This window comes from Solanum lycopersicum, chromosome 4 (genome assembly GCF_036512215.1).
Source record: "Solanum lycopersicum chromosome 4, SLM_r2.1".
NCBI lineage: Eukaryota > Viridiplantae > Streptophyta > Magnoliopsida > Solanales > Solanaceae > Solanum > Solanum lycopersicum.
The window spans coordinates 64,508,817-64,519,698 of record NC_090803.1 but is presented as its reverse complement, the minus strand read 5'-3'; the positions used below and the strand labels follow the sequence as shown (position 1 = coordinate 64,519,698).

General features: G+C 29.3%; 1 protein-coding gene across 1 annotated transcript; it reads right to left on the bottom strand.

Moving 5' to 3' along the window:
* Nucleotides 1–5,461: 5,461 nt before the first annotated feature.
* On the bottom strand, nt 5,462–10,716 carry LOC101258150 (GPN-loop GTPase QQT1). Its single transcript, XM_004238039.5, has 11 exons — nt 10,574–10,716; nt 9,478–9,609; nt 8,972–9,016; nt 8,760–8,839; nt 8,383–8,457; nt 7,511–7,614; nt 7,256–7,412; nt 7,043–7,130; nt 6,121–6,193; nt 5,888–6,018; nt 5,462–5,682 (listed from the first exon to the last, which is right to left on the bottom strand). The coding sequence occupies exons 2-11, from the start codon at nt 9,567–9,569 to the stop codon at nt 5,616–5,618; spliced, it is 912 nt and encodes a 303-aa protein (XP_004238087.1). The 5' UTR covers nt 9,570–9,609; nt 10,574–10,716; the 3' UTR covers nt 5,462–5,615.
* Between the last annotated feature and the right edge of the window lie 166 nt (nt 10,717–10,882).

Below are 10,882 nucleotides of genomic sequence, written 5' to 3'. Positions count from 1 at the left end.
AAGAGACAATGGAATTGTGTAAGTCAAGAGTTGAGAGTAAAGTCAAGTGATGATAATTTGGACACAATTTTCCTGGGATTTAGTGGAAACAATTTAGCAACAATATATGGAAATTATATTATACTTTTATAATATGTATGATTAATGGATTATTGTATAAAGGGTTATATGTTTGAGTATTCTGGCGTAGATATTTTAATGTAGATAATTTATCCCGCGTGAATATTGATAGATATTTTTATGATTCAAAATTGTAATCTATATAAATCATATGAGAAGAATTTACAGTTAAACTAATTTCTTCTGGATTATTAATGTCGTAACAAATAAAAGTTAGTTACATTTAGTTTTTTTTTATTAATTTCTTTTTATATATATAAAACGACATGATACATAATACTATTCAAATAATATGATAAAGACGCACAATTTTTCAAGATTTGTAGAAATGATGGACAAAAAGGTTTGATCTATTGACTTCCATTTACTTGATTTTTATTTATTAAAGGCACATTTGATCCTTTTCTACATGTATTCCCATCGAGCACACCCTCTAAATATTCATTATTTAACACTTTTTTATAACCTAAAGTTTAATTAGCATTTATATTTTAAAATTCTTCTAATTAAATATTAAAATTAGTTCATCATTTGCGTCACAGCCCACTCTAATCACAAATCTTCTACTGATTGTAACATTTTAAACGAATTTGATGAAGTGAGGATACAATCTATATTTATACATAATATTAAGACGGTATCATGCATGTATCTATCGACTTTAATTTGATATAAATATTACGTGTGAATAATTTTTACCTTTTAAAATGTTGTACTTAACTAATTAGGGGATTGATGAAATCTTGCCGATCACATACACAAGATCAATGATGATCGAGTACCATTATATATCCTATTAATTAATAACCGCTATATATCAATTTAATTTTTTAAGGGTTAAGTTTGTAAAATTTTGACCCTTAATTTAGGTGTAAATATTAATATATTTATTTCTACAAATTTAAAAATAAAATACATAGAAATATATAATAATTAATAAATTAAAATATTTTAAAAAATATTATTCGACTCTCTAAATTTGAATAGATAGAAGGAAAATTTATCTATTGCTTTTGTCAAAGTCTTTGTCAACCTTCAAGCATATATTTTTCTCCTGCACGTTCAAGGTTAACCATATTGAATTTTAGGGTGAGTTTGATAGGAGTGGGGTGTTTTTTAATTATTATTTTTTAAAGTGCAACTTTCACATATAGCAAGTAAAAAATTTATATTTGTATGTTATAATAAAATTTGTATAATTGCGCTCCATAACAAACATAAAACTGTATAATTCGCTATACATATACAATTGTATAATTCGCTGGCCTATTTCGCTGCAATTGTATAATTCGCTATCATATTTCACTGTGATTGTATAATGCATAATTGTATAATTCGCTGGCTATTTCGCTGCAATATTTTTATAAAATTTTCTTTACATACAGTTGAATCGAATTAAAATGTATGTATATTGCATAATTATAAGTGTATAGCAAGAAGATATATGTTTTTCTCTCTCTTTATACAAAAACAGAAACACAATATATACACTTCTCTTGTATAAAGTTAGAGAAAATTGTATTTCACTGCAATTGTATAATTCGCAATTGTATAATTCGTTTGCCTTTTTCTCTGCAATATTTGAAGTAAAATGTTTGTAAATTGTATAATTAAATGTATAACACGAAGATATATATTTTTGCATGTGTAGATACAATTTTCTCTCGCTTTATACAAAACAGAAACAGAATTATACACTTCTGTGTATAAAGCGAGAGAGGCGAGCGAGAATGGAGAGTGGCGAGCGAGATTTTCGGGAGAGAGACGCTGGCAAATTTTAGCTAATGTTTGCTATGGAGTACAATTAAATCAAACCCTAGCTATTCCATTTATTTTAGGTTTTTATTTGCTATATACAATTTTCCCTTTTTTAAAACCTAAAGAAAAATTAAAAATATTTTATAATGAAATTGGAAAAACAAAAATTACAAGTTTAAATTTGATATTGTCCGCACACTTCATACTTTATCTTCATTCTCATCTCATCAGATTTTTATAGAGAGGATTCAAAAAATAAAAATTATTTGATATATATATATATAGAGAGATATATATATATTCTGTAGTATTTTATCGAAGAAATTCAGGTAAATATTCTCGTGCTCCTAGATCAATCTTGATTTATTCATGTACCCTCATCTCCACCTCCTATTATTTTGTCTAGATCATAAATATATAATTTTAGAATAATATTTATGTATCGAATATAAAATTAAAAGTCATTTAATTAGCACTACATACTTTGCGAAACACAAAATAAATAGAAGCCACTTATTTTATATATATATATATATATATACTGTAGTTTTTTATTGAAGAAATTCAGGTAAACATTCTCGTACTCATTCTAGATCAATTTTGATTTATACATGTACCCTCACCTCCACCTCTTATATTTTTGTCTAGATCATAAATACATAATTTTAGAATAATATTTGTATTTATGTATCAAATACAAATTTAAAATAATTTAATTAGCACTATATATTTTACTAAACACAAAATAAATAGAAGCCACTTATTTTTTTTGGAAAATATATGCACCCTACAATTAGTAGAACATACTCCCGAGACGTCCCTATAATTAGTATATAACAATTAATGATATGTTTTTAAAATGTTGATTAAACTTAAGAACTCTAATATAACTAGATAACTGAAGGTTCTTTCACGGGCTCAATATAATTAATTATCTTTATAATTTTAATTTTTTTAACCTAAATTTACATATTATTTTATTATAATTTCTAAAATTTCTAGCATTTAAAAAAATTATAAAAATTTTCTATCAGATACATCTCTCTCCTCTGTCAGATACAATTATCTCCTCTCGAATACATATATATCCTCTCTCCAATACATTTTCATCCCTCTTGAATACATCTCTATTGTCTCCTGGATACATCTCTCTCCTCTCGAGTACATTCATATTCCCTCTCAAATATAGCTCTTTATTCTGGAATTCATCCGTGAGCTATGTGTCTGCAAGTTTCCTGAATAGCAATGTATCATGAGCGATGTATCCGTATGTCTACTGATAAATCAAAAAAATTTATTCTAAGAACTTTTTTGTAATTTGATAAAGAGTAGAATATAATGTAATTAACTTTTAAAACTATGAAAATTTATGTCATTTTAACTTAATTTATTTGACATATTCTTCTCGTAGTCAATTTCAAAAGAATGATGTATTAATATATTTAATAACATTTTGACTTTAAAATATACATTTTATTCTTAATAAGAAATTTTTATTCATATGAATATCTATGATTTATTTTAGAACACGAATTTTAAAAGTATTTTTTAAAAAAAATAAAAACTTCATTTTAAGTCAAATAAATATTACATAAATCGAAATGGAGAGAAATGGAGAGAGTACAAGTTTTAGTTAAGTTTTTTTTTTTAACTATTTTGTTGTTTAACAAAATTTAAATTGAAAATGCTAATTCTTTTTCACAATTGTTTTATAGTTTTTTTTGTCAATATCTAGTGGATAATAACCAAAATTTTAATATAAATAAGGTAATAAAGTAACTTAATTCTGAAATTCAAGTATTGATATTAATTGAGAAAATATTTATTTATAAATTGTAAAACATTCATGATCTAATATTTTATATGCTTCTTACTCTCGAAGAAGAACACTAATTTATCATAATTAAAGATAGTAAAAATAGAAATCAACACTAAAAAGTGCAAGTCACTATTATATGAAGGTCAATCCATCGTTTATCTATTATGGAAGTTTCTTAAGTGTATGATATATAATTCTATGACAAGTTAATTTTTTATCCCATATATTTATATTATTTTAAAATTTATCCCGTTATTGATTATGTATTTTCTTAAACTACAATTATATGGTCATTAATTATCAATTCTTACATTATCAACTCTATATTCTTCTTCTTCTTTTTTTTTAATCTCTTTAGAATTGTGTTTTTTTTTCTTTTCTTATTTAAGTCACAATTTTTAAAGATAAAATAAATATTATGTTAGAGATAAAATAGATTAAACAAAATTATATGAATACTTATGTTTGAAAAATATTATATATAATTAAAAAGGATACATACATGGAATTAAGATAAAATAAATATTATTTTGGAGATAAAATAGGTTAAATAAAACTATATGAATACTTATGTTTACAAAATATTATATATAATTAATTTAAATTTACATAACATAATATATATATCTAGGGAAAAAATGGTTTTTTTTATCACAATTATCTTTTTTATATACCTCGAGGGCTCAATTTGATAATCTCTTATTAAGAATGGTATCTATCATAGACTCCATAGCCTTGGAAATTGGTTAAAACAAATAAAGTTAATGTCTTTTTAGTCAGAAAACAATAATAACATATGTAGTGTATTTTTACACATAAAATTGATTTATTATAATCAAACTTTTAGTCAGATAAGAGCGGAGAAATAATTGAAAGTTGAATATGATAATACACTGTATAAAACAATAATTCATGAAAAATATATGCACCAAAGTGGCAAAAAAATCCATTGTAAAGCAATCCAATTAGAGAGACTTCAGTCTTAAAGGATAGCATCGACAAAATAACATTCCCTTGAATTATTGGATTGTCATCAAAAGATGATATAAGAGTCCAGAGTTACAATAATATTGACAAAATAACATTTCAAATTATGGAGAACTACTAAATTTGCAGACATCAAACACTACAAAAGTTACTCTATTAAAATTTAATTCAATGTAATTTTCATATTACGACTTATTATTTTTTTTGTTTTTCTATTTGATATGATATTTGATATCCAATATAAAGTATAATTAACTTAGATTCACGTTGCAAAGAGTTTTTCGTAAAAGCACTTTTTGTCCAAGATTTAAAATCAAATCTTTTGATTAAAAAGGAAACAATTGTATTTGTTGCACCACAATTCTTTAATAATGTTGATCGGAGATTTGAACGGGTGAGTATGATATAATTTCTATAAAATCTTTTATAGTCCAAATTAATTTGAGGCTTTATAAGCACACTCCCAAAGAACACCTCAAGTGTAATCATTTTTGTTACATAATTATTTATTTGAAATGCATTTATTTGATGTTTAAGTTGTATCAAGTGATGGAACTCCTATAACAAAATGTATTACCTTATTATAACTTTTCATAGTAAAAATGTATGTATACTCTATTTATTTTTTTGTGTATATGTGTGTGACAGGTTATTCCAACTAAGTGAGGTTAGTGTAAGTTGCATTTACCTTCATAAATAGATAAAGAAGTTGTTATTTATTCATCTTTCGACTCAAGTGATGTGTATTAAGTACTACTACGTCAATAATAAAATTAATTGTTGTTAGTTTCTCTACTGAAAATTTTATTAAATAAGTCACTCGAACGAACAAAAATGATCTTTACATCCTAGCATGCATAAGGATAATTAGTTTCTGTAAGATGCAGTATTTATAGATCTTATCACAAAGCCCATAACATACTATTTTGTCTCACTGTCCTTTTGTCATATCAAAGTCTTCATCATCCTTTATGTATTTCTCCTGCACAGCTGCAACTGTAAAATTGGAATGTCAAGGCCAACCAGCAGAAAATCAAATCAAATATATTCCATAATTGATTTGTTAAGTGTAGAATCATGAAGAAATGAATAAAATCTCTACTTCCTTGTTGGGATCAAATGAATGATCTTTACTACTCATAATATCAACAAGTAGAGGGAATTTGTGAGTTTGGTATCAATTTATATGTTAAAAAAGGATATCGGTAGTAGTCCCAATCAACAGGACCAACTGCAATTTTGCTGAACTCAACAGCACTTGCATCTATGCCTGCAAATATGTATCCATTGCTTTTGTCAATTAGCTTAACTAGATTCCCAACACTCTCTTTATCCTGAAATGGTAAATAAGCTCAAAAAGTTAAACAATATGCTAACAAAGAGTACAGAGGATATATCTCAAAGCCGTGAAGTGGACACTCTCAATCACATCCTACCTGGATATCTAAAGGTGTGAAGTTGACAAGTCCATAATCTTCTATCACCTCACAAAGCTCCTTTGTAAGCTTTCTGCATTATTTAAGTATCAAAACAAAACACAATGTTAAGATAAAATCTGTTTCAAGCTTCTGCATTTTCTATGTGTAAACCCGAAAACACAAAGTTTTTAGATATAAAGATCCTTTCTGGTTATTTCCATCATGTCAAGCACTATGATAAATATCCAAACCCATGTCTTATTATTTTCAACAATCCATATTTGCAGCAATGAAATAAATGATTAACTACAAATATTTAGGATATATTTTTCTCTTCTCTATAGAGATTAAAGGCCCAGAATTACCCTTTGTTTACGTTCATTAGAAAGTGCATTAACATAAATACAACAGTAAAAAGTGGCAACACAAAAGTGTGTAAACTATAAAAATGAGTCAAAGTAGATTGTTCCACACTAGCACTTCAATGACCACCTTCCGATTATATAAGAATAGTGAAGGGAATGACACTTAAATAAGGTGATGTAGATACAAAAAACTCAGCAGACAATAAAGAAGACAAAAAAGAAAACAGTGTTTGGCTTTTTTTCTTCTCCCTCCATTACCCTCCCTTAATTTCTGCCAAAGGTAGAGAGGTCAACACAATAAACTGACACACACCATTTACAAAAAGATGAAACGCTCTCAAAATTGTAGTAGTACAGCATCAAGTGCAGAAGTTATTTACTCATGAAGCTTGTAGAATATATAGGAAACCTCACTCCAGCAACAAGATTTACTAAAATTTCTGTCCTAGTTTGATTAGAACAGTCAGAAACTACAAAGTAACAACAATGTGTTATATTGTGCCAGCAAGAATTGAGAAGAGTTGAAGAGAAATCAGCTATCATTTGACAGTGTTCTAAAAGGAAGGTTGAAGCACCTATACTTAGCAGAGCGAGGATCCTGACTGATCTCATTCTGCAGATACGATAAATCTTGGACATCTGTGTAGAAGTCTAGGTTAAAAGCTGCAAGAATAAGAGAAATACAGAATAAGCACTTCATAGTAGCCACAAAGGTGTTTCATACCTATAACTCATCTCCAACAGAATATTCCAGAAAGATATTCTCCAGAAGAAAATGATGAACTAACCTAGCTTTCCATAGCTTTCAATTAGATCAATCTTTGACAAAACATTGACATGAGGAAGCTCCAAGTGTAACATGGTGGATAAAGAGAGGAGCAATGCACTCACGTATTTCCCTGGATCACTGCAAAGATGGGCATCAACTAAATGGACTGCAGTCAACTACATCAAACAAACCAAATAGTTAGCAATTTGGCTTTAACGGGAAGCATAATAGCGAAGGATGAAATAGATTAGATAACTCTAAAAAAGAGACTAACCCTTAGATCTAACTTCTTTATAAGTTCCATAATCATATTCTTCGCATTGTCATGAAGGAAAAATAGTTCCACCTGACCCGGAAAATCAAAAAGTAAATAGTGCTCTGCAAAAATAAATAGATAAAAGTCAGAACAAGCCGAGGTGATTGCTCAGAATACTGCAGTTTCACATAAGATGATGGGTATACTGTGATTTCCATTAATGTGCTGAATATCAAGAGCTCGAGGTGCTCAAACAACTTTGCTAAAAATGCCAATACTCGAAATTTTTCTAACCGTAAGTCATCAAAAGAAAGTTAGCGAACTTAAGCATGTAAAATATTGTTGTAAATGAGCATATATTAATAGTGTTTTTAGCCCAAGTGTGTGTTATAGCTCCATTACTTTCAACACGTTGACAAGTTTAGATTGAAAGAAACCATTACAACTGAATACATAAATTATCAAATCTCTGAAATCCAAGATGTAGATTGTAATGCCAGAGTAGGAAGGCAGTTAACACCATCTATGTTTTTCTTATTTACAGTATTTACTATTTACACTATCTAATTGGTTGTGAATTAAGAAAATTCCTGGAAAATTGGAGGTTAGGTAAAACATGGTAAGAAGTAGGTAAAAAAAGGAGCAGAGAGGAAAGCAGACAGATTAGCTGAGAAATATAGTACCGATGCAAAAAGATTGCTCTTCCCACATGGAACTGAAACTTTGAGACAGTTGTAAACTCCCAGATATACAGACAACATTAAAGTGGTATAAAGACCTCCATGATGGAACAAATACCAAGCCGGTTCCAGATAAGTATAAAATGATTAAACATAAATAAATGTTGATCTCAGTCAAAATTAATTAACTTCAGATTGAATTGTAACAACCTTTAAGGAGAGGTTTTAACTTGGACTCCAACCAGTCAATATTCTTCTGGAGATAGTCCATGCAATATACAAGCCCTACAAAATGAATGATAAAGCTATGAGTTAAAAAAACAAAGTAGGAATAGCATGAACATAATAACAACTTAAAGCATAGAAAACATCATCTATACAAGGAAAAATATTTCTGCACCAAAATTAGATAATGGAGGTAGCCCAAGAATCTGAAGCAGCATATTGTAACGGCACAGGTCTAATGATATGGTGGTAGCATCCACAAGTTTAGCCACTCGGAACTATTTTTTTAGCCACTTGGAACTTATTTATTAGATAATTGAAGGGTGACTGATCTTAATAGAAGGGGGTAAAGGCAAGCTTACCTCCATTGGGACCAAGAGAATGTTCAACCATTACATCACTCAGCTTAATTAGATCCTCAATATTCACAGCACACTCATATCTTTATTAGATAAGGAAGAAAATAATCATATATACTGGTTTCCTATTTAATTATAAATGAACAATCTTCTCGAATTAGACATCAAAATATGTTATCCAGACATTGTCAAAGAAACACAACTTAAGTGGATACGGTAAAGCATCATTAGCGGGATCCAAATTGATAACAGCAACTTTCCTGCAATTTAAACAATCAAAAGAAATAATATCAATGTAAGAGATAATATTACAATTAATTCTAACATCTGCCGTCGATCTGGCAATTACCTACAAATGAATTAGCCAACTACGCCTCCACTCCCAACTACATTAATCCAATAAATCCGTTCCACTCTAGTCCTATCCTTTCTTCCAATATTAAGTAATTATATTTTACTCTTTTCCTTACTGACAAAGAAGTCCCTAACCACACTAAGAAGTTATATAAACAGGAAATAACATGTCCCTTTAGATCATAGAAACATAAATTACTACAGTACAATTAGCACTCAATATCAATAATCTCTCTTGCATTGATATAAGAAATCAGATACTCATAAAACTGTTCTTTAGAACCAAGACTAAAAAAAAATCCAAGAAACCGTTGAAGATTGTATAAATAAGCAGAAACAGAAAACCCAAAAGGTTGAAAAACGTTACCGTCCAATCAGTTGGAGGAACTGAGACATTCCGTTGCAATAAGTGGTTTTGCCGGAACCAGGGGGGCCAATCACAACTTGACCAAACACCATTCTTCTAAGTTCTAATTCTAACCCTCAAAGCTCCTGCTATCTAAGATATATTTGTTTTGGCAAGTAAGATATAAAGGGGTTATAAAAAAGGTTAGTTTGTCACAGAAAAACACAACTACTAAAGCCCAAAGGTGAGTTTCAAGAAAATCCTCCATAGTCTATAAGGTAAAGAAAAAGATAAACATACAGGAAATAGACAGGGTATTGAAGTTATTTTGATTCGAACTCAGAACTCCAGTGACTTCTGCCACCAAAGGAGAAGTCTAATCACTCACAAACAAACGCATTTTTCATCTCTCCACACCAGCTTAGTTTGCCAAAAGCATTATGCAGCTGCTTTCTCATAATCATCATTGGTACAGTATTCATAATAGAAGCTCCAAACAACCATGTAAAATTTTGAACTGGAAGCACAAGATGACCCAAAACTTTGTACACCTTATGCAGGTTTTCAATATTTACAAAATTCACTTCATTCCAAATGCCATTAATGAATCTACTTGAACTTCCATGCAAGTACAACTTAGCTCTACACATTGATAATCATAGTCTTCAATAAGTTCAATTTAGTCTCTTTATTAAGCATCTTTTTTTACAACCAACCAGCTTTCATGCACCTTTATTTATTTCACTAGAAATGTACCACCTCCAACAACAGGTATCAGTAACTCTGCTAAAAAGAAATCACCTACTACTTTTGTCTCTAACTTGAGATCTAATGATTCTCAACACAATTCATGGACCACTAGCCCGCAAGTGCTCTCTCTTTATTAAGCATCTCCATAGAATATTACGCTTGAACAATATCATCAATGCCTAGTGTAGTTACTAATTAAACTTCAAAAATTAGGTCAAATACCACAAATAAGAAGCAATTTCAAAATTTCGTACTGCCGGAAAATGAATTTCGCTTATTTCAATTTACATTCATTATAGGTTCTCCTTTTCTATCAACAAGCGAGCAAAAGGTTAAAAAAACCAACAAAGGGACAGAGAAATCGCACCAGCTTCAAGTTTCGTGGAGTGCAGCCTGAAAGTGGAAGAGCTCCGCCGCTGAAGGCCGCCGGAGAAATCGCACCAGCTTCAAATTGACTTGTAGTGATTTCTCGAACTGCAAATATATCACCTGGTGACTCTCTTTTCGTACGCCCTACTTATAATTACATGAGACTAATATAATTTTAATTCAAAATTATATTTAATTTCTAAGTACAATATTTCAATCCTTTGTCCTTGGGATGACTCAGTTGATTTGGGGGAATTCATCCCTCCTCAATGTCTTCTGAATCGAGTCTGTCGTACAGGGCTTGCCT

Coding starts and splice junctions, on each gene's coding strand:
- LOC101258150 (XM_004238039.5), bottom strand. CDS start 9,569: ATGGTGTTTGGTCAAGTTGTGATTGGCCCCCCTGGTTCCGGCAAAACC. Junction 7,131..7,255: donor TGAAAGCTATGGAAAGCTAG/GTTAGTTCATCA, acceptor TTATTCTTGCAG/CTTTTAACCTAGACTTCTAC. Junction 6,194..7,042: donor CCTCGCTCTGCTAAGTATAG/GTGCTTCAACCT, acceptor TAAATAATGCAG/AAAGCTTACAAAGGAGCTTT.